This window comes from Molothrus ater, chromosome 21 (genome assembly GCF_012460135.2).
Source record: "Molothrus ater isolate BHLD 08-10-18 breed brown headed cowbird chromosome 21, BPBGC_Mater_1.1, whole genome shotgun sequence".
In the NCBI taxonomy this organism is placed as follows: domain Eukaryota; kingdom Metazoa; phylum Chordata; class Aves; order Passeriformes; family Icteridae; genus Molothrus; species Molothrus ater.
In genome coordinates this window covers 698,251-725,412 of record NC_050498.2, presented here as the reverse complement: position 1 = coordinate 725,412, position 27,162 = coordinate 698,251, and the positions used below count along the sequence as shown (strand labels likewise).

The following is a 27,162-nucleotide window of genomic DNA, read 5'->3' as shown; positions in this document are numbered from 1 at the left end:
GCACGGGTGTCGCCATACCCACTACGGCCATCACGGGTGTCCCGTCGTGCCCCAGGCCGTCACTGTGGTCAGGGCGCAGGCGTTCCCATTTGCTCCGGGATGTCACCGTGGGGCATCACATGGGTGTCTCTCTCATTTCTCGCGCTGTCACCCCGGGATAGAGCACGGACATCTCCCTGCATCCCCGGGCCACCACCATGGCAAGGAGCATGGACCTTATCCTGGCTCCTGGGCTTGTAACTGTGGGATAGGTTATGGATGTCCCCTTCATTCCCTGCAGTGTTACCATGAGATGGCACATGGATGGCACATGGATGTCACCCCCTGGGATGTCACCAAGGGCAGGCACAGCCTCCTTGGTCCTCAAGCTGTCACCGCGGCACAAGAAATTTTCTTGCACCTCCAGGCCCCCACGGTGAGTCAGAGCAAAGACCTTTTAATGGGTTCTGAGGCTGGCACACTAGGACAGGGCAGAGATGTCCCCAACACCTCAGGCCAGGGCACAGACCGCCCCTGGGACCCTGGCTTGTCACTGTGGGAAAAGGCAGAGGCGACCCCTAGAGCCAAAGCTGTCCCCCCGCCCCTCCCGTGTGTCCTAGCACTGTTACCATGCACTGGGACAAGCAGCAGCCCTGTAGCAAGGACCCAGCACGTTTCCAGGCTGGTGCAGTGCCACGGGCTGGGGTGAGCCCCTGCATCATTGCCACCGCCACGGGGACGGGTCACGGACGTGGGACACAGGTTGGAGCCAGAATCCTTTAAAAACTTGTCCTTTATTAGTCTGTCAGAAGCGAGTCCCTCTGTATAGGGCGTCCCACCCAGTTATAGCAAAGTGAGCAACGTGAAGGGACTGAGCCCCTCCTGCCCGCGGCCCCCCCAAACCGGGGGGAGCGCGGGGTCTGGGGTGGGGGCCAGGCTGACGGGGCCATCCCTCCCCGCACAGCTCCCGCCGCCGCCATCCCCTTCCCTCCCTCCCTCCCTCCCTCCCTTCCTCCAATGTGGGGTGCCCCTCATCCTGTGCCCCCCCGAGGGTCAGCTCTGGGGCTGGGGAGGGCCGCGACAGCCCAGCCCCCCAAATCCCGCAGAGAGCGATAGCACCAAGGGGGACGGCTGCTCCCCGCAGTTTATTCCGCGCTCCCTGCCGGGACCGAGGGGCGGGGGGGGGGGGGGGGCCGGGCGCTGCCGGGGAACGCGGGGTCCCTCCGGGGAACGCGGGGCCGGGCACGGCCCCGGGATGGACGGGGGAGTCCGGGGCTGGAGGAGAGGGTGTCTCAGCTTTGCTTCGGATTTACATTCTGGACCATGCAGTAGCACCAAAGTTCATGAGGTGATCGGTGACGGAGCGTTACTTCCGCTTCCTCCCGCAGTACTTCCCTGCCGCGCAGCCCGCGCCTGCACGGGGGATGCGGGTCAGCCCTCCCTGCAGCCCCGCAGAGATGGGACAGGCACGGGGCGCAGGGATGGGACAGGCACGGGGACACCCCAAAGGGATGGGACAGACACGGGGCGCAGGGATGGGACAGGCACGGGGGGCAGCGATGGGACAGGCACGGGGGGCAGCGATGGGACAGGCACGGGGGGCAGCCATGGGACAGGCACGGGGGGCACCCCAAAAGGATGGGACAGGCACGGGGCGCAGGGATGGGACAGGCACGGGGACAGCCTGCAGGGACGGGACAGGCACAGGGGGCACCCCAAAGGGATGGGACAGGCACGGGGGGCACCCCGCAGGGATGGGACAGGCACGGGGTGCAGGGATGGGGCAGGCACGGGGGGCACCCCAAAGGGATGGGACAGGCACGGGGGGCACGACCGGCCACCGGAGTGGGGGACCGCACTCACCTCTAAAGCCCAGGGCACCCAGAGCTCCTCCGTAAGGCTTGGGGGGCTTCCCTGCAGCGGGAAGGCAGAGCAGGGTGAGCGGGACCCCCGCGGGGATACGCGCCCCCCCCCCCCCCCCAAAACATCCCGCGGGGCAATGGACACTCACCACCGAATCCCAGGCCGCCGACCCCACCTGAAAGGAGAGCGAAGCCCTCAGCACCACGGGGCACCCCCATTTCTCTGCCCCACATCCCCCAGGGCAGCCCCCTGGCTGAGCCCAGCCCCCGGGGTCCCTCCCCGGCCCGTGGCCGTGTCCCCATGAGCTGGCCAGGCACGGACACGGGCCCCGGGTGTGTGCTCGGGTGCCGAGCTGGCGGTGGTACCTGGAAATACCGGTGATACGCCGAAGCCGGGACCTCCAACGCCTGGGGAAAAAGCAACAGCCAGTGACAGCCGGTGACAGCAGTGCCACTCTAGCGTGGACTGGGGACAGCCTGGCTGGGATCCCTTGCTCACTCCAGGGACAGGAGCTGATGCAAAAGCTGCCGTCCCCACCCTGGCACCTCTCTGACTTCCCAGTGCTCTCCCAGGCAGCGGAGTGCCCAGCAGGGAATGGCAGCAGCACGGGGACAGCAAGCGGGAACGAGTGTGGCAGGATAGAGGACACACTCCCACGCAAGCCCCAAACTGCAGCACTCACCTGGCTGCAGCCCCCCAGCACCAAAACCTGCAGGTGGGTGAGCCCCAGTGAGGGTGGGGAGCGTGAGCACAGCCATGGGAATGTGATCGGGGACAGGCACTGGAGTCACTCCTCCAGCCCCTCTGGCTGTCCCTTACCTGGCTTGGGAGGTTTCCCAGCAGCTCCTGGATACAAGAGTCCTAAGTCAGAGGGGGGCACCAGTGCAGCCCCTGCCCGGACTCACTGCCCCAGGGCCACACCCAGACCCTTCAGGAGGGGCCCAGAGGGTCCTAGGAGGGACCTGCATCTCCACACGTTGGGGACAGGGTACAGTACCATCCCCTGTTCCCATGGCATGGGCAAGGCTGGGGCTATGGCCCTCAGTCCCTGCTCAACAATGGCAATTCCTTTGGATCACCCCCTGGGAACAGGGCAGGTGACAAACAGAACAGGGGACAGTGACAGTGCAGGGTGGGATTGTACTGTGAGACTGGGAGGGGACAGAAGTGACCCATAGATTCCCTTTCTTTTTCTTGGCTCTGCCAGCACTCTGCTGCTGCTGCTGCTGCTCCCTGCAGCCCAGCCCTGGGGAGCCCCACACCGGGCCCAGCATCACTCACCAAGGCCACCAACTCCGAGCCCACCAACTCCAAGGCCACCTACAAGAGTAACCCGGGTGAGCACCAGCAGGGACAGACAGTGTCCCCAGTGTCTGACCCACTCCTCAGCCACTCCCAAGTGTGCTCATCCTTTCTCGGGCAGCCCCGCTCCCCCTGTGCCCAGAGGGAGCATCCCTCCAGCTCCACCCCTGGAGGGGAGCATCCTTCTGCCCGCACATCCCCACTGCCTGGCCTCAGCTCCTGCCAGCACTTACCTGGGAAGCCACCAACCCCTGGGACTCCAACCCCAGGAACACCTGCCAGAGAGACACCATTAACACCTGTCCCCCACAGCCTGGCACCCCCGGCTTGGAGCACCCCAGCCACTGCCCAGCCTGCTGGGGTGGCCCTGGCACCCATGCTGGGGGTCCCCACCACCCATCTCCCAGTACCCAGAGGGGCTTCAGCCCTTGTGTGACACATGAAGGAGAAAACTGTCCTCAGCGAGTCCAGGGCAGAGGGTACAGGTGGCACTTTGCACCCATGGGTGACAGCACACCACTTCCCACGCCTGGGCCATCGGGGCAAAGTGGGCATGCAGGGGGCAGGAAGAGAGGTCAGTACCCCGATGGCCACAGGAGAAGGATGCCCAGGGACAGTCTGAGGTGGCCCTGGGGCAGGGGGCAGGGGGCAGGGGGCAGGGGTACGTACCGAATTTGGGAGGTTTAGCACCAGGCTGCACCCCTACTTGGGGGATGCCTGCAAAGCGAAGACACCATGGTTAGGACAGTGACCCCCACCCCGTCTCATGTGCCACCACCCTCAATCCCACCCACATCCCTCCCTGCCACCCCTTCATGTGGCTTGGTGGCTTTTAGCATTCCTAGCCACCACTATCCCCAGGCAGGGTGGGACAAAGCACGTACCTGCCCCAGGAAGGATGCCAGTTCCAGGCACTCCCACCCCTGGCACCAAGCCGGGCACGCCACCAACACCGGGTGTCACTCCGGGCACTCCACCCACGCCAGGAACCACCCCTGGCACCCCTCCAACCCCGGCACCTGTGGGAGAGGCGTGAGAGATCCCGTGCTTGTGTGGGATCATGTGCCAGGCCTGGGTGCCTGTGCCCAGCATCCCCTGCACTGGTCAGAGCCACACCAGGGCTGGTAGGGAGCCTGAGGGGCTCCCCAGGCTGACTCACCAAATTTGGCTGCCTTGGCTGCTGCTTTGGCTGCTGCTGCTGGACCTCCAACACCTGGGCAGAGACAGCAAGGGGGGTCAGACCCTGGGGAGGCCTCACAGCAAACCTGGGCAGAGCCCATCCCTCAGGCCTTGTCTGCAGTCCCCCAGGGACACTGCTGAAGTTTTCCTCAAGCCCGTCCTGCCCCCAGAACTGCCGCCACACCAGCCAGGCTGCTCTCACCCTCGCCTTCCTCCTCCTCACCTGGGACACCTCCAACACCAGGAACCAGGCCACCCACACCAGGAACCAGGCCACCTACTCCAGGAACCAGGCCACCTACTCCAGGAACCAGGCCACCCACACCGGGAGCCAGGCCACCTGCTCCTGCAAGGAGAAAGAGAAGGACTGGGCTTCAGCTTGGGAGGAAATGTGGAAGGAGTTGGATGAGAAAGTATGGCAGGCTGGGGGGAGTGGGTGGGTGGATGGACTATGAGATGGATATGTGGCTCGATGAGGACTGGTTGAAATGATGGTAGGATGGATGAATGGTTGGATGGATGGTGAGATGGATGAACAAATGGATGCTGAGATGGACAGATGGACAGACGGATGGAGGGGTGGTGAGATGGATGTGTGGATGGATGGATATGTGGATGCATGTGGAGTGACTGAATAGATAAGTAGAAAAGGTACAGATGGATGGATGGACAGAGAAGGGGACAGATGGACACTGAGGTGGTGGTCTTGTGTCTGGGTGGGCAGAATGGGGTATGGATGGACTAGTATGAGAAGATGGTGAACTCGGACGCTCCACAGGGCTCAGCTCACTGGACAGCAGCCCTGACACAGCCAGAACCTCATCCCACATTCAGCCCTTCAGGGAGCTCGTCCCTCACCCTGACCCCCAAGGATCCCAGGCACTGCTGGGCCTCAACTCCGACAGGGGAGCAGCTTGGGGTGGGGATGAGCAGGAGACAGGACACGTGGGATAACCCCAGAGAGATCCCAGCTTACCGTACTTGGCTGCTTTGGCGGCTGCTTTGGCAGCGGCTGCCGGACCTCCTGGGGACAGGGAGTGAGAGGGTCAGGAACGCGTCCCACCAGCACTGCTGGGGACATCCGAGCATCCCTTGGGCACCATCTCACCTGGAACGCCAACCCCAGGAACCAGACCGGGCACACCAACACCTGGCACACCCACTCCGGGCACGCCAACACCGGGAACGCCAACACCGGGAACGCCAACACCGGGAACACCAACACCGGGAACACCAACACCAGGAACGCGTCCTGCTCCTGCAGAGAGGTTCAGGGATGTGTCCGAGGGAACAGACTCCTCAGCAGGAATCCCACTGACCTCCACAGCACCGGGGTGTCCCCACCTCTCCTGTGTGCCAACACACCTCCTCCCTCCCTGGGACAGCTGATGGTGACTCACCGATCGCCGCTGCTTTCGCTGCAGCCTTGGCTGCGGCCGCTGCTGCCGGGCCACCAACTGCGGGGACACAAGGGACACAGTCAGGGACCTGCTGAGGCCAGGATCCCATCAGCGGCTGCTGACAGCCCATCTGCTCACCTCCAACACCGGGAACAGCACCAGGAACCCCAGGCACGCCAGGAACGCCTGGAACACCAGGGACACCGGGAACTCCAGGAACACCAGGAACGCCAGCGATGCCAGGAATGCCAGCTCCTGCAGGGAGCAAGATGGGAGAAGTCAGATCTGGCTGCAGCAACAGCTGAAACGTTGGGCCTGTTCCGGCTCTGCCTCATAATCATGGCTGAGAGAGCAGAGCATCCACAGCCACTTCCAGGAGAGACCCAAGCAGGGCAGGAGAGGGATCAGTTCTGTGTCTTGCAAGACCCAGTGGGATGCATTCCAGGATCCTACCAGGTTTTGCAGAGCAGTGACCCTGGGCCCCTTGCAGCACATACCGTACTTAGCTGCCTTTGCTGCTGCTGCTGCCGACGGCACCCCTGGGGACAAGGGAGACACAGACCCTCAGCCACCATGGCCCTGCAGAGCCGGGCCATGGGGACAGGGCTCCTGGAACAGTCACCTGCCACCCCAGGGACACCTCCGACACCGGGCACTGCCCCGGGGACACCTCCGACACCGGGCACCAAGCCAGGGACACCTCCGACTCCAGGCACGAGGCCGGGGACGCCGCCCACACCGACACCGGGAACGCCGGCGCCTGCGGGAACACGAGGGGACAGATCAGAGCTGGCTGCAGCAAGAGCTCAGTGCTGGCACCTGCCATGGCTCGGTGTCACCATGGTGCCCCAGAGAGTGGAGCATCCATGGCCTCATGCAGGACAGACCCCAGCAGGGCAGGGCAGGGCAGGGATCAGCCCCGTGACTCTGCCAGCGATTGCCTGGAAGTCACCAGCACAGGGAGCACAATGACCCTCATCCTCACAGGGCCCAAGCTGCTCCTTGTCATAGGGACATCAAGCCTTGCAGCCAGACAGGCCATGGAGGAGCTTTTGTCCTCATGGGACCATGCTCAGGAGGCCATCACAGCACAGAGCAACCTCTACTGAGTTCCTGCCTGAATTCCTGAATCCCATCCTTCCCTGGGCATGCAGAGGGATTTTTTCTACAAAGGAAGAGAAATGGAAGAGAGGGGGCATCGGTGATTCAACCATCAAAGGAGAGTTGCCATTGACCATGGCTCCTCCTGGGGACTCCCAGGGCTCTGCAGTGAAGATGGAGGAGAAGGTCCTGGGACCTGGCTAGGTACCAACTGCTGGCTCTGCCTTTTGGAGCAGCACCTGGAAGCCAGTCCTGCATGGAACCTCAGGGCCAGTTCTCCATGTGCACAAGCTCCAGCTTGGGGTGGTTATGGCTGCTGGACACCTGAGTCTTGCTAGACCCAGTTGGATGCACTTGATGCATCCCAACATTCAACCACAGTTCGGAGGACATTGACCCTAGGGAGGAGTTTCTCTGCCAGGAATCCCTGTCCTAATGGCACCAGCACTGAACCCGTGGGTAGCAGACATTGCGTCAGGTGGAAAACAGAATTGGTATAAAATCCAAGAATTCAGTTAAATCTAAAACCATGAATTGGGGCTCATCGTTTACTTCACAGAGCAGCCAGGAGAAACCCTGGAGAGGGAGAAGGTCCAGCCCTGCAGATGGAACCCCAGGACCAGGAAGAGCAGCCAGGAGCTGGGTTGAGCATTCCCCATTTCCCCTCAGGAGCGCTCCCAGGGGACAGCCCGAGGCTGGGCACCCCCGTGTGTCAGGGCAGGGCGGGCAGGGTCCCGGGGGCTGGGGCCCCTTGCAGCACATACCGTACTTAGCTGCCTTTGCTGCTGCTGCTGCCGACGGCACCCCTGGGGACAAGGGAGACACAGACCCTCAGCCACCATGGCCCTGCAGAGCCGGGCCACGGGGACAGGGCTCCTGGAACAGTCACCTGCCACCCCAGGGACACCTCCGACACCGGGCACTGCCCCGGGGACACCTCCGACACCGGGCACCAAGCCAGGGACACCTCCGACTCCGGGCACGAGGCCGGGGACGCCGCCCACACCGACACCGGGAACGCCGGCGCCTGCGGGAACACGAGGGGACAGATCAGAGCTGGCTGCAGCAAGAGCTCAGTGCTGGCACCTGCCATGGCTCGGTGTCACCATGGTGCCCCAGAGAGTGGAGCATCCGTGGCCTCAGGCAGGACAGACCCCAGCAGGGCAGGGCAGGGCAGGGATCAGCCCTGTGACTCTGCCAGCGATTGCCTGGAAGTCACCAGCACAGGGAGCACAATGACCCTCATCCTCACAGGGCCCAAGCTGCTCCTTGTCATAGGGACATCAAGCCTTGCAGCCAGACAGGCCATGGAGGAGAAGTGGCTGGGTCTCCCAGCAGGTGTCTAGGGGGGCACTGGTCCGACTGGGGAGCTGACAGCCTGGACCTGCTGGCACACATCAGTGCCACATCGACAAGCACCAGGTCACTTTTCAAAGGACTGAATATCGGAGGGCTTTGTCCTGATGGGGCCCTGTTCAGCAGGGCCACCACAGCCCAGAGCAAGCACTGCTGAGTTCCTGCCTGAATTCCTGAATCCCATCCTTCCCTGGGCATGTAGAAGGATTTTTTCTACAAATTATAGAAGCGATGGGCAACAGTGGTTTAACCCTGAAAGGAGAGCTTCCATTGGACATGGCTCCTTGTGGAGATTCCCAGAGCTTCACAGTAACAATGAAAGAGAAGGTCTTGGGATGTGGCAATTTAAATTCTGGCTCTGTCTTTTGGAGAAGAACATGGACCCCCAATGGAGTGTGAAATCTCAGGGCCAGTAGTGCCTCCTCCCTTGGCCCATGCTCCAGACTGCCCTGTTGCTTGGCCATGACCCTTGGCCCCACTGTAGCTACTTGGGGCTGGTTATAGCTGATGGATCCCACTATCCCACCACATTTAGGAGGACAGTAACCCTGGGAAGGGCCACTCTGCCAGGAATCTCTGCCCTAATGGCAGCAACACTGAGCCCTTGGGCAGCAGATCCTGCAACAGGTCAGCAGCTGGAAATGCATTTGGTACAAAATCCAAGAATTCAGATGACTCCAAAGCCATGATTTAGGCTCATCATTCACTTTCACAGAGCAGCCAGGAGAAACCCTGGAGAGGGAGAAGGTCCAGCCCTGCAGATGGAACCCCAGGACCAGGAAGAGCAGCCAGGAGCTGGGCTGAGCATTCCCCATTTCCCCTCAGGAGCGCTCCCAGGGGACAGCCCGAGGCTGGGCACCCCCGTGTGTCAGGGCAGGGCGGGCGGGGTCCCGGGGGCTGGGGCCCCTTGCAGCACATACCGTACTTAGCTGCCTTTGCTGCTGCTGCTGCCGACGGCACCCCTGGGGACAAGGGAGACACAGACCCTCAGCCACCATGGCCCTGCAGAGCCGGGCCACGGGGACAGGGCTCCTGGAACAGTCACCTGCCACCCCGGGGACACCTCCGACACCGGGCACTGCCCCGGGGACACCTCCGACTCCGGGCACCAATCCAGGGACACCTCCGACTCCAGGCACGAGGCCGGGGACGCCGCCCACACCGACACCGGGAACGCCGGCGCCTGCGGGAAGACGAGGGGACAAATCAGAGCTGGCTGCAGCAAGAGCTCAGTGCTGGCACCTGCCATGGCTCGGTGTCACCATGGTGCCCCAGAGAGTGGAGCATCCATGGCCTCAGGCAGGACAGACCCCAGCAGGGCAGGGCAGGGCAGGGATCAGCCCCGTGACTCTGCCAGCGATTGCCTGGAAGTCACCAGCACAGGGAGCACAATGACCCTCATCCTCACAGGGCCCAAGCTGCTCCTTGTCATAGGGACATCAAGCCTTGCAGCCAGACAGGCCATGGAGGAGCTTTTGTCCTCATGGGACCATGCTCAGGAGGCCATCACAGCACAGAGCAACCTCTACTGAGTTCCTGCCTGAATTCCTGAATCCCATCCTTCCCTGGGCATGCAGAGGGACTTTTTCTACAAAGTAAGGAAGAGAAATGGAAGAGAGGGGGCATCAGTGATTCAACCATCAAAGGAGAGTTGCCATTGACCATGGCTCCTCCTGGGGACTCCCAGGGCTCTGCAGTGAAGATGGAGGAGAAGGTCCTGGGACCTGGCTAGGTACCAACTGCTGGCTGTGCCTTTTGGAGCAGCACCTGGAAGCCAGTCCTGCATGGAACCTCAGGGCCAGTTCTGCCTCCTCCCTTTGCCCAAGCTCAAGGTGACCCTGCTCTTTGGCTGTGTCCCTCATCTCCAGTGAGCTCCTTGGGGCTGGTTATACCGGATGGATCCACCATCCCAGCAATTCCACCACAGTTTGGAGGAAAGTGACCCTGGGCAAGGGCCCCTCTGCCAGGAATCCATGCCCTAATGTCAGAGGCACTGAACCCTTGGGCAGCAGAACTTTTGTAAGGTCTACTGCTGTAAACGAGATTTTGCATGAAATCCAAGAATTCAGATGACTCCAAAGCCATGATTTAGGCTCATCATTCACTTTCACAGAGCAGCCTGGAGAAACCCTGGAGAGGGAGAAGGTCCAGCCCTGCAGATGGAACCCCAGGACCAGGAAGAGCAGCCAGGAGCTGGGCTGAGCATTCCCATTTCCCCTCAGGAGCGCTCCCAGGGGACAGCCCGAGGCTGGGCACCCCCGTGTGTCAGGGCAGGGCGGGCGGGGTCCCAGGGGCTGGGGCCCCTTGCAGCACATACCGTACTTAGCTGCCTTTGCTGCTGCTGCTGCCGACGGCACCCCTGGGGACAAGGGAGACACAGACCCTCAGCCACCATGGCCCTGCAGAGCTGGGCCATGGGGACAGGGCTCCTGGAACAGTCACCTGCCACCCCAGGGACACCTCCGACACCGGGCACTGCCCCGGGGACACCTCCGACACCGGGCACTGCCCCGGGGACACCTCCGACTCCAGGCACGAGGCCGGGGACGCCGCCCACACCGACACCGGGAACGCCGGCGCCTGCGGGAACACGAGGGGACAGATCAGAGCTGGCTGCAGCAAGAGCTCAGTGCTGGCACCTGCCATGGCTCGGTGTCACCATGGTGCCCTAGAGAGTGGAGTATCCATGGCCTCATGCAGGACAGACCCCAGCAGGGCAGGGATCAGCCCCAGTTGGATGTGCTTCTGAACCCAGGCAAGTTTCTGGAGGATGTTGACCCTGGGCAAGGGCCCCTCTGCCAGGAATCTCTGCCCTAATAGCAGCAACACTGAGCCCTTGGGCAGCAGATCCTGCTGCTGGAATTGGATTTGGTACAAAATCCAAGAATTCAGTTAAATCTAAAACCATGAATTGGGGCTCATCGTTTACTTCCACAGAGCAGCCTGGAGAAACCCTGGAGAGGGAGAAGGTCCAGCCCTGCAGATGGAACCCCAGGACCAGGAAGAGCAGCCAGGAGCTGGGCTGAGCATTCCCCATTTCCCCTCAGGAGCGCTCCCAGGGGACAGCCCGAGGCTGGGCACCCCCGTGTGTCAGGGCAGGGCGGGCGGGGTCCCGGGGGCTGGGGCCCCTTGCAGCACATACCGTACTTAGCTGCCTTTGCTGCTGCTGCTGCCGACGGCACCCCTGGGGACAAGGGAGACACAGACCCTCAGCCACCATGGCCCTGCAGAGCCGGGCCACGGGGACAGGGCTCCTGGAACAGTCACCTGCCACCCCGGGGACACCTCCGACACCAGGCACCAAGCCAGGGACACCTCCGACACCGGGCACCAATCCAGGGACACCTCCGACTCCAGGCACTGCCCCTGGACCTGGAGGGAAGCAGAGTAGTCAAACCCTCAACAAACACCCCACATGGTCTGTCCCAGGGTCACAGGAGTCTCTTGGGCACCAGCTTTGTGGTGGGCTCCTCACTCATCCTAAAGCAGCTCCTCAGGGTACCTGGGATCTTCTGGGAATTTTATTCCCAGCTCCTTACACTCATCAGGGGCCTGGCTACCCAGGATGTTGGGGACTCCCAGGGTCCCCCAAGGCTGTGGTTACCCATCCCAGCTGCCTCAGAGCTTGCACGTTTTCCCTAAATGCTCCAATGTGTGATTTGCTCCTCACTTTTCTCCCACAGAGAAGTCAAACAGGGAGCAGTGGAAATCTGCATCACCAGGAGCATCCCTCACTAGGGAAGGACTGCTCAGCACAAACACCAAGTCCCGGCCACTCCGCTGACACCTGGGAGAGCAAACCCACATCTCATGGAGAGACTGCGTGTGATGGGCATGCTCTGCTCCCTGCCAGGCTGCTGCATCCCAAGGGGCCCTCAGCCCTTCATCACTTCTGGAAAAGCTGCTGGAGCTGGGATGGGGGCAGGGAGAGCACCCCATAGAATGGGATAGGGGCTGCTGGGGCAGCTGTGGAGCCGCACAGCCCCTGGCATCAATGCACGGCTCTTCCCTGTCCCGAGATGTGTCCGAGGCAGCAGGAACTCACCAAAAGCTCCCGCCTTTGCCGCTGCCTTCGCCGCTGCTGCCGCTGCTGCCGGTCCTCCAACTGCCGGGATAGCAGGAGGTAGTCAGGGATGTGGGATAAGGGAAGGAGACCCTCCCTGAGCCCCAGGGCAGAGCCGTCTCATTGCCTCACCTCCAACTCCTGGGACACCGCCGATGCCGACACCGGGTGCAACTCCTGGGATGCCGCCAACGCCGGGCAAGACCCCGGCTCCTGCCGCAGGGGACAGCATGGTCAGCGGGGACACAGGGACACAGCCAGCATCCCCGGGGCTGGGAGGGAGGGAGTGGGGACAGGGAGCAGCTCCCTGCTGGGGAGATGGGTGGTGTTTCTGCCGCAGAGGCCGCAGACTCACCAAGTTTTGCTGCTGCCTTCGCTGCTGCTGCCTGTGCTCCAACCCCTGCGGAGGGACACGGGCACTGAGCCACCGAGGTCCTGGCACCATTCCCACCTCAGCTCCCCCACCCCACAGGGACCCTGGGGACCAGGCACTCCTGCCAGCATCCGTCCCCCTCTGCTGTGGGAGGTGCTGCTCCCGTGCGGGCTGTCCCTGCAGGCCGCAGGCAGCCGGGCAGTGCCCAACACCCATCCAGGGCCAGCAAGGGGACAGGGTGCGAGTTCCCCTGCCATGCCCGTGCCACTCCCCACCCTGGGGCTGCGGGGTCCGGTGTACCTGTCCCGGTGGGGTATCCTGCCTTTCCTGCCAGGAGGCCGGCTCCTATCCCGCCAGGCCTGAGGCCTGCAATCACAACACAGCGGTAGAGCCACGTCAGGCACCACCCAGGGGAAGGAGAACGAGACAGACGGAGCAGCCCCCTTGGATCTCCTGCCCCCAGCACCACAGCATGCGAGGGGATGCCAAAGCCAGCTCCTCCCCACTTGAGATCCCAGTTCAAACATCCCTGCCTGAAGCTGGAGTGGCTCAGGACATATCCTATGGATTAACAGCTCCCAGGAACGCCAGGAGAGTTGAGTTCCCAGGCTGGTCCACAGCCACCATGGGCAAGGCATGAGGTCCCCAGTGGACCACCTCGCTCTGGGAGCAGGATATCCCTCACACCGCCCCGAGGGTCAGCGGCCATGAGGTCACGGTGGCAACCACGAGGTCGGTGGAGCCACGAGGAGTGAGGACACAAGCACTCACCATGGGGCAGCTTACCATTGGTGTAGGGCAGTCCATAGCCACCTGGGGACGAGAGGAGGGGAGAGGAGAGAAAGGGGGGTTAGCACCTGGCTGCTGCTGGCCCTGTCCCCTCTGCCCCATGGCGTGGCCCCACTCTGCCAGGGGCCTGCAGCACCGGCCCAGGGGCTCCGTCCGTTTGTGACAGTGAATCCTCTGGGATACAAACCCCCGTGCTGGAGCTGGGCCAGGAGATGCTGTTCTCCCTCACCTTGGAAGCAGTGACTGAAGGAGCCGCCCCTCTGAGCCCAGGCCGAGGGCTGTGGCGCCTGGAGCGGTTGTGCAGGAGCCTCCCATGACCCCGCTCCAGCGAGGGGTCCCGCGGGAGCCCCGCGGCAAGAGCTGTACCCAGCTGGCTGCACCCCGGCCAGCTCCGGAGGAAAGGCTTTAATTGGAATCAGGGCTTGGGAGCCTCGGCTGAAACGTGACCTCGTTAGGAGGTCGGTGTGAAGGGATGGGGAGGGATTATGGGCTGGGACATTGTGGCCAGGGAAATGTGTCCTTGCGAAAGAGCCGGATCCCGGCACTCGGAGTGGCGGGGATGCCCCTGACTCAGCAGGGACCGTGGGCTTGGCACGGGGACAGCAGTTCCCAGCTCCCATCACTGCTGGCTGCAGCCCGAGGCCATGAGCTGCACAGGGTGGGGGATGCCTCCAGCAAGGAGGCCATGGGCAGGGATGTGGCTGCCTGCAGCCAGGATGGAATTACTCATGGCACAGCATCTCTTTGAGCACTGGACTCCATCCCCTCCCAGCAGCCAGCATGTGGGGACCAGATTTCCTTCCATCCTGCCAGGCAATCCCATGGTGTCCCACATCAGCACAGTGGTGCTGGCAGGCAGAGGCTCACAGTGAGCTGTGCCCCACCTTGAGGGCCACCCTTGCCCATCCAGGGACACCTTATCAGCACCTTGCTCACCCTAAAGCTGGGAAAGGGGTGACACACATGGAGGTGACTCCAAGGGCCAGAAGTCTAAGCCTTGGTTCTCCAAGGGTTTTGCTGAGTCCAAGTCCAGATCCCCACCACCCCCAGCTGGATGGGAAGGCAGCCCCTGCCCTGGGACTGTGTCCATGGGAATGTCACCAGCACTGCCAGCAGGCTCAGGCCCTGCACACACTGGGGCTCTGCATAAACTGATGTCACCCAAGCACAGCTGGACACTGGGGAATGGTCCCCATCCCTACAGCATCAATGGGACCCTGACCCAGCCACAACTTCAGACTGAGCCTCCAGTGAGGTGAGTGACCCCAGGGCCACCTCCTGAGTGGGACAGCTCAGAAGGAAGTCATCTAAAGAGATGATTTTCCACTGAAATGTTGTTTGTCCCATTGTCCCTCTTCCCCTCTCAACCTGGACCTACTGCAGCAGGGACAGTGCAGGGGACAGCCCATGTGTGGCATCCCCAGATCCACCCACAGCATCAAGGCAAGAGCCTCCACAGCCAGCAGCACAGGCTGTCCTTGCACTGCCAGCCCTGAGCCCTCAGAGGTGACAAACTGGCATCCCCCAGCACCCCAGGAAGGTCTGGAGACATCTCCATGGTCCTGGTCCCTGTCCTGGGGCTGGGACCTAGACGGGGTCCACAGGCAGCAGGGCCGAGGCTCCTTAAGGATCATAACTCTGCTCCAGTGCAGGAAACAGGAGTGGGCCAGGATCCCTGCTGCTGCCTGTGGCCACAGACCCTGCTGGGGGGAAGCCAGCAGAGCTGCTGGGGCTGGAGCTGGCTGGGATGTGCTGGGCTGGGATGTGCTGCCTGGGGTGGGCTCCTCTCACCGAGGCTCTCCTGCCTCCAGCAACTTGTTTGGATGCATGGGGATGGGGGCCCTGCCTGCATGGGGCTGCCCTCCTCCTCAGGATGCACAGGGGAGCAGTCAGGTGGCAGCACGGCCCCTGGAGGGCACAGAACCTGCCACTGTCCCTCCATGGACACGGCTGCCTGGGGACAGGCAGAGCTGGCACCTGGCCCAGGGCTGGGAGGGGAAGGTGCCCAGAGCAGCGTGGGCTGGGAAAGGGGTGCTGAGCTCCCCCAGGCTGACCTGGGCTGGGGCTGAGCCCTGTCCAGGTGGGCCATGGGGACAGACATCTGCCTGGAGCCCGCAGGCGGCCTCAGCTACAGCTCCTTGAGCCAGGATACCTGGCCCAGGTGAATGCCAGGCCCAACCCCAGGAGCCACAGAAACCAGACTGTCCCTGCAAGGGCTCTGCCTTGTGCCAGCAGGAGCTGGCAGGGACATCCCAGGGTGGCCTGGCCTAGAGCATGTCCCCAGAACGTGACCCTTCCTACCTTACAGCAGCCGGGGGAGGCACAGAGGCACAGCACTGTCCACACAAGTGGGGGCAATGCTCAGGCATCACCCCAGGAGCTTCCCAGGGGGTGCCACAGGCAGGGCACAGCAGAGCACTGGGCGCTGTCCTGCTGTCCCAGGGCCAGCACAGGCACTGCCAGCTCTGGGGCACTGCAGGCACCGTGCCTCAGCCCCAGGGAACGGCGGGTCCTCCTCCTGACTGCTGGGGATCCTTCACCCACAGTGAAGCCACTCTGCTGGCTGTGGAGCTTACCTGGGAGCTTAGGAGCTTTGATGGGATAACCCAGAGGGACACCGGGCTGCTGACCTCCAAAACCTCCCAGTCCTGCAAACCAACAGCAGACGCTCACCTGGAGCCCGCGCCACAGCTGCCACCAGTCCCGGAGGGAAGGGGGTGCCCCAGGGCACCCTGGCAGAGAAGAGTGGGTGGCTTGGGAAGCCCTGAGGCATCTTCTGGTGTGGGGAGACCATGGCTGTGAGGAAGAGGCTTGGGAAGGAAGAGAAGGACAGGCAAGAGAGATGGGACACTCACCAGGAATTCCTCCAAAGGCTCCAGCACCTAAAAAGAAACACAAAGACACCTGTGTGAGCCCTGGACTGCTCCTAGAGGCCCAAATGAACCTAAGTGGATTCACTGCCAAGTGCCCTGTAGAGCTTTGATCCCAAAGGCTGGGCTGGGGTGCCAAGCTGGAGCCAGCCCTGAACCAACCCCAGTGTTCCAAGGGGATGAGGGGACCTACCTGGGGCTTTAGGCTTGACTCCAGCTCCAGTGGGGACTCCGGGCAGCACTCCCACGCCAGGGAAACGAACACCTGGAGCAGAGACCAGAGGGGTGAGCTGGGGCCTCACTGGGGATGTTACTGGTACCCAAGACCCCCACAGCCAGCTTCCAAATCCCTGTCACCAATAGCACCCTCATCCTTGGGATCTTGCTGGCACTGCCCTGTGCCAGCTGCCTGCACCTCCAGCTGCCAGGAGGGGTTTGCTCCAGGCCTGGAGCTGCCTGTGGAACAGACTGGGAGCCTGCAGGGGACATGGCACTCAAGAGGGGTCCCACTGGTGACAGCAAAGCCCCAGCCAGGCCTGGGCAGTGCTCTCTGCCCTGCTGATGCTCAGTGGCCTGGGGCCAGACAGGGCTCTCGAGCCCTCCAGGGCAGCAGACAGTCTTGTGGCCTTGGAATCATTTGGGTTGAATTTTTGGGTTTTGAGTTTCCTTTTGGTTTGGGGTTCTTTTTCCCCTTCTTACAAATGTCTTTCATTATAACTCGAGCATTTTCAGACATGGAAAAGACATTCCTGACCAGCAACACACTTCGGACAGTGTCGAAACATCTTGTTTTCACAAGTTTTCCTCCCCCAAATTACTTTGCAGTGAGGAATTCCTCTCTTCCGCCACCTCCCCCTCCTTCCCTCGGCCAGCCCTGGTGGCTGTGCCAGCTCCTCTCCCAGTACTGGTGCTGCCTGCCCCCGCCACGCTTGGCACGGGATGGAGCTGCCGGGTCCCCCCATGCCTTTGGCACAGTGGAAATGTCACTGTAGCCTCAGCCAGGGGGTTTGGAAGCTGTGGGGAGCAGGAGGACGCAGGCAGGCAGCAGGGCAGGGTGCTCTCCCCACAGGGGTGCTGGCAGGGTGGGAACCCCTCGGAGCTGGGGTGCTGGCAGGGTGGGAACCCCTCGGAGCTGGGGTGCTGCTGGCAGGGCGGGAACCCCTCGGAGCTGGGGTGCTGCTGGCAGGGTGGGAACCCCTCGGAGCTGGGGTGCTGCTGGCAGGGCGGGGAACCCTTCGGAGGTCGGGTGCTGACGGTGGGGTGGGCATCCCCAGCTCACCTGCGCCAGGGAGCACGCCGCCCGGAAAAGCTCCAGGAATCCCAGCACCTGCAGGCAAAAGAAATTCATGGATGAGGGACCGGATAGAATCGCTCCCCGCCCCGGCCCCGACGCCGGGGCCGTCACCTACCTGGTATTTTAGGGGGTTTCCCTGCCGCGCCAAGGCCGGGCTGCACCGCGCCTGGCACCACGGCACCTGCGGGCAGCAGAGAGCCCTGAGCCCCAGCCCGGCTCCTGCCCACCCCGGGGACAGCTCTGCCCCAGGCTCGGCTCTGCTGGGAGCGAGGGGTATTTCCTACCTGTGGAGACCCCGAGGCCACCAGGACCACCAATTCCACCCACGCCTCCAATGCCAGCACCTGGGGGCATTGGGAAGAGGGGTGTACCTGCGGCTGGCTGGAACGGTGCCAGAGAGGGGACAAGCTCAGGATGGCCCTTGGGGGTGAAGGGGACACCCTGAGGCAGCCCCAGGGCTGGGTCCCCCATACTGGGCACAGGGACCAGGCAGTTGTGTGGTCTGTGCTCCTGGGGGCTCAGGTTTGGCCAATTCCCCATGCCTGGGACCCTCCAAGTTGCTGGGGAGCCCAGTGAGAGCATCAGCTCCTGCCCGCAGCCCTGGCTCCAGGGAAATCTGTCCTGGCCCAGATGCCCAGGGGACACCCCTGGCGGCTGCCCGAGCCCACCTTGCCCAGACCCCCCCAGCACTCACCAGCTTTGGCTGCAGCCTTGAGCGCTGCAGCCGAGGCGGCTCCTGGGAATGCCGCCCCGGGGAAGGCTCCAGGGAACAGACCCGCAGCACCTGTGGGGAGAACAGCCAGCATCAGCACCCCTAAAAACCAGCTGCCCAGCGGGTGTCCTGCCCTCACAGCGGGCACAGGGGCTGCTGAGCCATGGGGGCTGTGTGGCAGTGCCAGGGCTGGCGTTAGGCTGGGCAAGGTGGCGTTAGCAGGCACTGCCCTGTCGTGCATCCCCCAAATTCTCGCTCCCATCCACATCCCACCTGGCACACACACCTGACACCCCTGCAGTGGGTGCTGACACCCCTGCCTGCAGGCCCTGGCTGACCGTCTGCAGGCTCTGTCCCTCTGCTGCTGGCCCTGCAGGGACCCCAGGTGCCCCTCTCCTGCAGGGTTACCCCACTGTAGTTGATGTGTCATCATGCTGGGGGCCCTCGGGGCTGCCTGCTGGGTGCCTGTGCTCCCCCAGGTCTGGGAAGGGCACCCAGCCCAGATGGGGGAGAGCTGTGGAGATGGGGACAAGGGATGTGCTGTCCCCAAGGTGGGTCTCTGGGGACATCACCCCGGGGATGGCCAGAGCAGGGGGGGACAGTGCTCAGTCAGTGCTCACCTGGCTGCAGGCCAAGGGGGCCGAGTCCCCCAAGTCCTCCGACCCCCCCAAGTCCTCCGACCCCTAGGAAGAGAAGCGGGGTGAGGTGGGAGGTGGCCAGGCCCAGAGGGACAGAGGAGTCCCTGTGGCACCGTGGGGATGGGAGAACAGCCCAGGGACGGGCACAGGGATGGGTGACAAATGTCCTCGCCAGCACTCGGGTTCTCCATCCCGTCCCTCTGCCTCACCCACCCCCCGTCCTGCCAGGCCACAAGGGGACAGAACCAAAATGTTTATGGCTGAGGAATGAGTCCCTGGGTCTCCAGCCAGCGCTGCCTTCCAACATCTGGGGCTCATCAGCCCTCGCTCCCTCCAGGCGCAAATTCCGGAGCCGCTGGCTCCGGGCGCGGACCCCGCTCGGCTGGGCCTCGGCTGGGCCTCGCAGCCGCCCCGCGTTTGGTTTTAATTACGCCGAAATAAAGGGCCTTGTTTTTCTTTCCACGAGCTGAAATCTGAGCAAACGGAGGCTGTCAGCCCCTGCCTCGGGCTGCAGCTCCCACTGCGCAGCCGGGCACACTTGGGGGGCCGGGGCATGGGGTGGCCCTGCCCTGGGCACAGCGGGGACCCCCGGGGTGGGCACAGAGGGGACCCCGGGGTCTGCCTGAAGCAGCATCAATCTCTCCATGAGGATCAAGGCACCAGGCAGAGAGTGCAAGGACAAGGGGGAGTGATTTGAACCAAAAGAGAGATTTAAATTCAATGTTAGGAGGAAATGCTCTGCTCTGGAGGTGGGCAGGCCTGGCACAGGCTGCCCAGAGCAGCTGTGGCTGGCCCTGGATCCCTGGCAGTGCCCAAGGCCAGGTTGGACAGGGCTTGGAGCAGCCTGGGACAGTGGGAGGTGTCCCTGCCATGGCAGGGGGTGGCTTGAGATGGGCTTTGAGGTCCCTTCCAACTCAGGCCATTCTATGATTCCATGATTTCCCTTGGCCCCACATGTTGCATGTTCAGTCCCTGCTGCCCCAGGCTTGGTGCCCTCCAGCTGCACATCTTCCTGCCAGCATCTCCCCTCTCTCCTGGTGATGTCTCCTCTCCCCAGCATTCCTAAGCCTGGCAAAGCCCAGCATAGGCTGCGGAGCCTCTGCAAAAGCTGCTTGGCCCCGATGGCAGGCAGGTGGAGGCACTGCCAGCTTCCCACCAGGACAGTGGCTCCTGCTTTGCATCTCCTCCCGCAGCTCTGGCACAGCTTTACAGGCAGCAAGCACCCCCAGAGGGTGGTCTGGGGGGCTGGGGGCAGAGGGCAGTGCTGAAGCAAGGTGTGGGAGGGAGGCTCCTGGAGGCTGTGGCAGGATTAGTGTGGCAGTGCAGGGCTGGGTGTGCCTTGGCCATGGGGAAGCAGTGTGAGGGCAGCAGTGTTTGGGAAATGTCCCAGCCACTGGCCTGGAGGTGGTGAGAGCCAGGGAAAGGCTTCATACCTGGTTTGGGAGGTTTTCCTGCAGCCCCGAGTCCTAGGGGAGAGCAAGCGCAGGGAGAGGGGTCAGAGCCATCCTCCCGCCGAGCGTGCCCGGGCAGGGCACACGGGGGACAGGGCAGCCCCCTGCCCATCTCCTGGGCATCCTGCCCCTCTCCCCAGCCCAGCACAGCCTGTCAGGGTCTGCCAGCACTCACCTGCTCCCAAACCTCCAACTCCAGCACCTGCGAGCAAGGGCAGAGTGTGAGCAATGCCCCAGGAGCACCCAGCCCCCAGCTGGGCCCCTGAGGGTCCCTGGGGAGGTAGGGGGGTCACAGGGGTGTCAAGGGTGGGCCATCCCCCTGCCACGTCCCAGGATTTTGGCTGAAGGTCTGGGGACAGGCTGTGAGCTCTGAGCACCTCCTGGGCAGGGTGTAGGTGCCAGCCCTGGGCAAGCCTGGCACTGCCACCCAGTCATGTCCCCACACCGTGGGGCTGATGCTGAGTCCATGGTGAGCAGCCAGACAAGATGTCCCCATGTCACCTGATCCTGGCTGGCAGCTCCCCAGCCTTCCATGGTGTCTCAATGGCATTCAAGGACCCCCCAGGCACCAGACCATTCTTGCAGATGCCCCCTCCCAGTGGTGCCTGGGCCCCCTTACCTGGGAAAAAGCCTCCTCCTGGAACTCCCCCTCCCGGGATAGCACCAGGAACCCCTGAAAGAGAAGAGAGCCTTGTTAAAATGCCCCCAGAGGCCCAGGCAGGGAGGCAGGGGGCTCCTCTTGGTTCCCCAGCTGCTCCCTGCAGAGCAGCTGGGATGTGGAGCTCAAAGGCAGGTCCCTGTCTCTCCCTGCATCCCTGCTTGACCGGGGTGACAGTGGTGGCAGGGCTCAGAGGTGCCCCAGCTGGGACCCAGGTGTCAGCAGGAGCTGGCCTGCATGGGAAGGAGGGACATGGGGCTGGCTGCTCTCCAGCTCTGCATCCCAGCTCCTGCTCCACCCCACAGCCAGGGCTGTCTCCATCCCCTGCAGCCTCAGGTGGCTGTGGGGGGTGGCTTTGGGCATGGCCAGGGACCTGGGGCTGTCCCAGTCCATCCCCACAGTCCCTGATGGGCCCAGCCACACTTGAGCATCCTCTGGGGCTGCCCCAAGGATCCTTGGGTGTGTCCCGTCTGCCGAGGTGCCAATGGGAAGAGCCAGCTCAGGCCAGTGGCACTGGGGTGACAGACTGGGAGAACACTGCTGAAACCCATGGGACCCCCCTGTGTCCCTTTGCCTGTCTGTGTGGCACTAAGGTCACCACCCATGTCCCAGCACTTCCCAGGGCACCTCAGCTCATGCTCAGAGGCCACAAGAGGGTTTTTTGGCTGTTTTGTACACTGGCAGTGCCACATGTCTGCTGCAGGCCACCGGGCTGCCCCCCTGGCTGGGTCCTAGCTCCACCAGGGCCGTGGGTGGACTGGGGACACGAGGGGGCTGCAGGGCAGAGGGAAGGACTGGGGACACGAGGGGGCTGCAGGGCAGAGGGAAGGACTGGGGACACGAGGGGGCTGCAGTGCAGAGGGAAGCTCCTCTTCAGGCAGTGGGAGAGGGGCTGTGGTGGGGTTTGCAGGACAGAGCAGGACAGGGGGGCTGCCAGGAGGATGTGGGGGCGCTGCTGTGGCCACAGTCCCTGTGGGGAGCTGCAGCCAGCCCTGGTGCCTGCACTGCCACAGGGGATGGACTTCAGGGGGCACGGGCACTGTAGACCCTATGGGGGCCTGGCTGGGACCAGAAGCCCCTGCAGGGGCCTCCCCAGGCCTAGGAGGTGGGTGCAGCCCTGGCAGCACCACCAGGGGTTGGGCAGTGCCCAGGGGCTGGGCAGGGCAGTGCCACCCCCGGGGGGGACAGGCAGCTGGCAGGACTGGCACACCACAGCACATTGTGCTGCACATCTCCATGGCAGATGTGGAGCAAACTCTGGGGGCGTCCCCCACACTGTGCCCCACTCGTGGCAGGGATCAGAGTGTCCCCTGGGCCCTGCTCACTGGTCCTTTCCACCCTGGGCACCTGGCAGAGATGCCCAGACCCCCTGGATCCACCAAGGTGTCAGGACACCCCCGTGTGTGACAGGGCTGTCGGGCAGTGCTCAGGAGATGCTGGGACAGGACATCCCTGGGGATGCAGCAAGCAGGGGAGGAGCTGTGCCAGGACCCATCACACAGACCCAGGCCTGTGCCCCCCCACCCCGTATTCCCTCCCGAGGTCCTGCCAGTGTCCCTGGACAGGAGGGGACAGGAGGGGACACACGCTCAGCCCTCTGGCATGGCATGGCCTGGCCAGGGGGGACAGAACGGCTCCTTTTCCCAGCACATTCCCCGCCCACACCACCGCCCCAGCCTGGAAAAACACAACTCCAGCTCCTGCCTTGTTTCCCAACAAACTCCAAGCGTCCCCTCAGCGCCGGTTCTCCCTCCCAGCCCTGCTGCTGCTGGGAGCCAGAGCCGGGCACGGCCAGGGACTGTCCCCACCCGGGAGGGGCTGCTCAGCCCCCATCACACTGCCCAGCCTCAGCCCCCCAAAACCAGGCAAGGTCCCTGGTGCTGGGGTGACCCGGACTGACCTTCCCCACCCCTCTGTCACCCTGGGCCAGTGCTGGAGACTCCCAAGGAAGCTGGGACAAGGATTTCTCACAGCATCCCTGCAGTGTGGGGACCACAGAAATGTCCAGGTGTCACCTGCCTACAGCCACAGCTGCCAAACTCATCCCTTAATCATCATCACCACCCTCCTGGGGCACTGGGGGTCCCGCCAGGAGGGTCCCACTGTGGTGATGCTGTTACAGCTCCCTCCCCAGGTACCATCCCAGAGAGAGGGCTCCGTGCCTGGACACATCTGGGAGGGTTGCAGAGGCTGTGCTGGTCTGTCTGCTGCTCCTGCCCACATCAGGAGGTCAGCAAGGCCTGGCAGGAGATGGGATGGCCTGGAGGCAGTGGGATGGGTGGCTGGGTGGTGGTGCCATGTGGCTCTGGGGGGACAAACCTTTCCCTCAGGAGCTCTTCCTCACCAGCTCTGCTGCCAGGCACGGCTGGACCTGCACTGCCCTGGATGCTCCTTCACAAGCTGCTCCCCCAGAGCCCAGCTTGGGGCTGTTCCCTGATGCAGGCACTGCCAGGGGGTCTCTCCAGATCCCCCCAGCATCTCCAGTCCCTCCCCCTGGCAGCACCACTGAGCACAGGTGTTGGTGACAGCCCACACACTGGTGACACTGTGACCACATTGGGCTCTGGCCATCACTCTCTGGCCATCTCTGTCCTTGCCCAGCCTCAGGGCCAGCAGCCCCCAGCCCAGTCTGGGGTCTGTGTGCTCCCATTTGTCCTCTCCACTCATTCCCTTGGCACAACAGGGAAGGGGAGACTGAGTCAGCAGCTTCCCAGCGCTGAAGGAGCTCTGTGCTGCCTCTACTCTGAGCCTGCCAGGACCCTGGGAAGGGGAATTTCCTGGGCTCCCAGCCTGTCTCCCGGGCTGGGCTGGCTGTGAGCCTGCATCCCACCCCAGGGACGGCTTCTCAATCCAGGGGCCAGAGAATTCGCAGCCACTTGTGCAGCCCCAGCTGTGTGAGGGTGTGAGCCGTGGAGGTGCTCAGGATCTGGTGTGGAGTCTCCTTGTTTATGAGAATGGGATATTTCCCCCCCTGCTCATCCACAGGTGTGGATATCCAGGCTGTTCCACTGCCAGAGCTGCTTCCGATCCCATTTGGATCAGCTGCACTGTTTCTATCTGCACCAGTGCTTGCAGCTCCCTTCACAAGCCAGAAATGCAGAGGATTTCTTTATTCCATAGGTTTTGAGACTGAGGCCAGGACGGAGAATCCAGCACAGCACATCCTCATACCTCACCCCTCTCTGCCCATGGGCACCCGGAGGAGCCTCAGTGCAAAACCACCGACATTTCCCCTCTTCCCTCATTCCGCTGTTTTCTTTTTCTTGGGAGAAAGTTATGGAAACATTCAGTCTCCAAGCGACTTTGAAGCTGTGCTGCATCCCGGGCCGAGCTCGCTGGTAGCAGCTCGGGGAGCGGGGGGGGCTGCTGCCGGGGCCTGGCTCCTCTCCAGCCCCCCTGAAGCTCCAGCTTTCATCTCCGAGCGCCGGCGGGCGAGCTGCACCCTGCCAGCTGGGAGAGGAGGGAGGGAGCAGCCCTGCAGGCCAGGCTCCGGCTGGGAAGGGGAGATGCCATCCCAGCCCCGCCCTGGGGACCCTGGCTGTCCTCAGAGGGTCCCCACAGCCCCAGGCTGGGTGCTACCACACCTGGTGCCGGCCCCTCTGCACCCACCCGAGCTGCTCCCTGTGGGCCCAGAGCTTGCAGGGCTGGGACCTCCCCAGGGCCCCTCTTGTCCCTCCTTGGGGGTGTCACTGCTGGGGAATCCCCTGTGCTCCACACAGGAAGCACTGAGGGATGGATGGAAGCACTGAGGGATGGATGCCCTGCTCCAGATGCTGGGACAGGCTGCACTTGGCACCTTTAGGGAATCATAGCACCTTCCCCCTGCAGTGACCTGTGTGCAGATCCCCACAGTGCCAGCACAGCTCTGCTCCCCAGGGGCAGATCCCCAGGGGCTGATCCTGACCTGCTGCTGGAGGTTTCCTGAGTGCTGCCAGCTCAGCCCCTTGGCACTTCTCTGAGGTGACAGCCTGGGTATGAATCCCTCAGCCCTGGGATGTCTCAGGGTTCCCTCTCCTGCCAGGCTGATTTTGAGCTGCACTGGCAGCCAGTGCTGGAGGACAGAGCCCTGACCATTCCCAGGACCCTGGGATCCCCCCTCATCATGCCACCATGCCTCTGTGACAGCTCTGTCCCCAAGGGGTGAGGCACCAGGCTTCAGAGGCACTGCTCAGTCCTCCATGGGAGAGCCTGCTGTGTCCCACCAGTACTGGGACCATCTCCAGGGTCTGTTCACCTCTTCTGTGAGCTGCTTCCCAAAGCAGCAAACACCCCTGGGGACTGAGCCGGGGCCCAGAGTGGGGCCAACAGTCCCGAGCTGCTCAGGAACTGCTGCAGGGTCTCATCCAGAGTCCAAATTCCTCCAGAGATGGTCTCAGCTGGCCATGGCTTGAAGGGTCAGAACAAAGCCAGCCTGGACCAGCAAGCCACATCTCTCTCACTGCCAGAGGTGGAGAGTGCCCGGGACTGAGCACATCCCATCCAGCACCCTGAGCAGGATTAGGCATCAACAGCAGCTCAACTTCCCAGGCAGCTCCAGGTTCTGGGGTCCCACTGCCTGCACAGCCAGGGCCACCCCGAGGCTGGGGTCTGTGAGCTGCAAGGCACGGGCAGATGGAGCTGCTGAGGGCTGTGCCCTTGGTGACAGGTGGCTGTGGCTGTCCTGGTGCCCATCCAGCTCCAGCACTGCCCACAGTATCCTGCCCCCTCTCCTCCTCCGCTCCTCAATCCTCTCTGTCCAACAAGCCCCGCACGATAGCCCCGGCACCGACCCCGTGGCCGATGGTGGCTCTGCCCATCACACGCTGTCCTTGGCACAGCCACCCGGCTCTCCAGAGGCGACTGTCCCCTCCCTGGTGGTGCTGTCGCCTCCTCAAAGCCCTCTGCCCAGTTTGGCCACTTCAGCGGAGGCTCTGAATCTGTGCTCAGCTGTTCTCCCCGCCTGGGTGGGAGCTCAGCCTCCAGTCTGCGCCGAGACAGGGGCTGGTCACCGTGCTGCGCTGGCCGGGCTGTGTCCCAGGGCCGGGACACAGAGAGAGAGCCCTGCGCTGGCCGGGCTGTGTCCCAGGGCCGGGACACAGAGCCCTGCGCTGGCCGGGCTGTGTCACACGGCTGGGACACAGAGAGAGCCCTGCGCTGGCCGGGCTGTGTCCCAGGGCCGGGACACAGAGAGCCCTGCGCTGGCTGTCACCTCCCCGCCCGGCCGCGTGTGCCACACCTGCGTGTGCCTGGGCTGAGTTGTCACACAGCGCTGGGACCGCGCTGGGACAGGGACGCGGCACTGGTGGCACAAGGGCGATGAGGGCAGTGTGCGGGCTCCCTGGCACCCCCAGCCTGCGGTCGGGGTGGGTCGAGGCGCTGTGCAGCTGCAGCAGCCCCGGGGCTGTCACGGCCACACACTGAGCAGCCGCTCGCACACAGCGACCGCGGGATGCTGCCACCCACCCATCGCCCTGAGTTCCCGCTGCCACCGAACCGCGGGGTGACAGCTGACACCTCCCCCGGCCCCGCGCACTTCTGAGTCCCATGGGAGTTTGGTGGCCATCCCCGGTGCCCTGCCTGCGTGTTCCTGAGCCTTTCATGCCTCCAAGCCTCTCATATTCCCTAGCCTCTCATGTCCCCAAGCCTCTCACCAGGACACCCTCGCAGCCTCCCCCTGACAAGTGCTTGGTGCAGCGGTGCCGTTACCGACTGCCCCGTGTCACCAGCTTCGGTGACATCCTGTCCCACCCGGGCATGGCACAAACCACCTGTCGGTTTGGGGAGCAAAGAACCCTCAGGGAGGTGGCACCGGGGCCTGCCCACCCACCCTCGGGGAGGCAGGCGAGGTGGGTGCCTGTCCCTGCTCGGGGCTGGGCAGCCGGGGCAGGCGAGGGGCAGGCGAGGGGTTGCCCGGAGGGTGGCAGCCCCGGTGCCCGTGGAGGGTCCCCGCAGGACCGGAGCGAAGCTGGCCGGGCTACCGAAGGAGCCTTCCGTTCCTTACCTCCTTGCTGAGTAGCCGGGAGGATGGAGAGGAGGAGGAGGACTCCGGGGAGGAGGGGTGCAGCTGCCTGCCTTGCCATCTCTTGAAGCAATGCCCCCGTGCTCCCGCGGGCTGTGTGTTTTATCCCAGAGCTGCTTAATTGTTGCTTCCAAGG

General features: G+C 63.4%; 1 protein-coding gene across 2 annotated transcripts; it reads right to left on the bottom strand.

The window, feature by feature from the left end:
- Window positions 1–993: 993 nt before the first annotated feature.
- Window positions 994–27,162, bottom strand: ELN (elastin). 2 transcript variants are annotated; one of them, XM_036395367.2, is made up of 43 exons: window positions 27,009–27,162; window positions 20,990–21,043; window positions 20,546–20,572; window positions 20,353–20,385; window positions 18,902–18,964; window positions 18,264–18,353; window positions 17,854–17,913; window positions 17,685–17,750; window positions 17,555–17,602; window positions 16,469–16,540; window positions 16,261–16,287; window positions 15,982–16,053; window positions 13,403–13,429; window positions 12,917–12,982; window positions 12,599–12,643; window positions 12,376–12,456; window positions 12,226–12,285; window positions 11,496–11,552; window positions 11,448–11,465; window positions 11,323–11,364; window positions 10,623–10,760; window positions 10,498–10,539; window positions 9,226–9,363; window positions 9,101–9,142; window positions 7,714–7,851; window positions 7,589–7,630; window positions 6,346–6,483; window positions 6,221–6,262; window positions 5,862–5,978; window positions 5,724–5,780; window positions 5,432–5,581; window positions 5,300–5,347; window positions 4,547–4,669; window positions 4,304–4,357; window positions 4,029–4,163; window positions 3,814–3,861; window positions 3,378–3,419; window positions 3,124–3,162; window positions 2,662–2,688; window positions 2,208–2,249; window positions 1,991–2,017; window positions 1,843–1,893; window positions 994–1,392 (listed from the first exon to the last, which is right to left on the bottom strand). In XM_036395367.2, exons 1-43 carry the CDS (start codon window positions 27,085–27,087, stop codon window positions 1,346–1,348), a joined length of 2,814 nt encoding a protein of 937 aa, XP_036251260.1. In that variant the 5' UTR covers window positions 27,088–27,162; the 3' UTR covers window positions 994–1,345. The 2 variants fall into 2 exon arrangements, with proteins under 2 accessions (XP_036251260.1, XP_054373024.1); XM_054517049.1 differs by lacking the exons at window positions 17,685–17,750; window positions 17,854–17,913 and having other exon boundaries at window positions 11,448–11,552.

Bases quoted from the DNA above. Each gene is read 5' to 3' on its own strand.
- ELN (XM_036395367.2), bottom strand. From the start codon at position 27,087: ATGGCAAGGCAGGCAGCTGCACCCCTCCTCCCCGGAGTCCTCCTCCTC. The intron at 12,983-13,402 runs GTAAGCTGCCCC...TTGTGATTGCAG, and splicing joins TGGACTGCCCTACACCAATG to GCCTCAGGCCTGGCGGGATA. The intron at 2,250-2,661 runs GTAAGGGACAGC...CTTTTTCCCCAG, and splicing joins TGGGAAACCTCCCAAGCCAG to GCGTTGGAGGTCCCGGCTTC.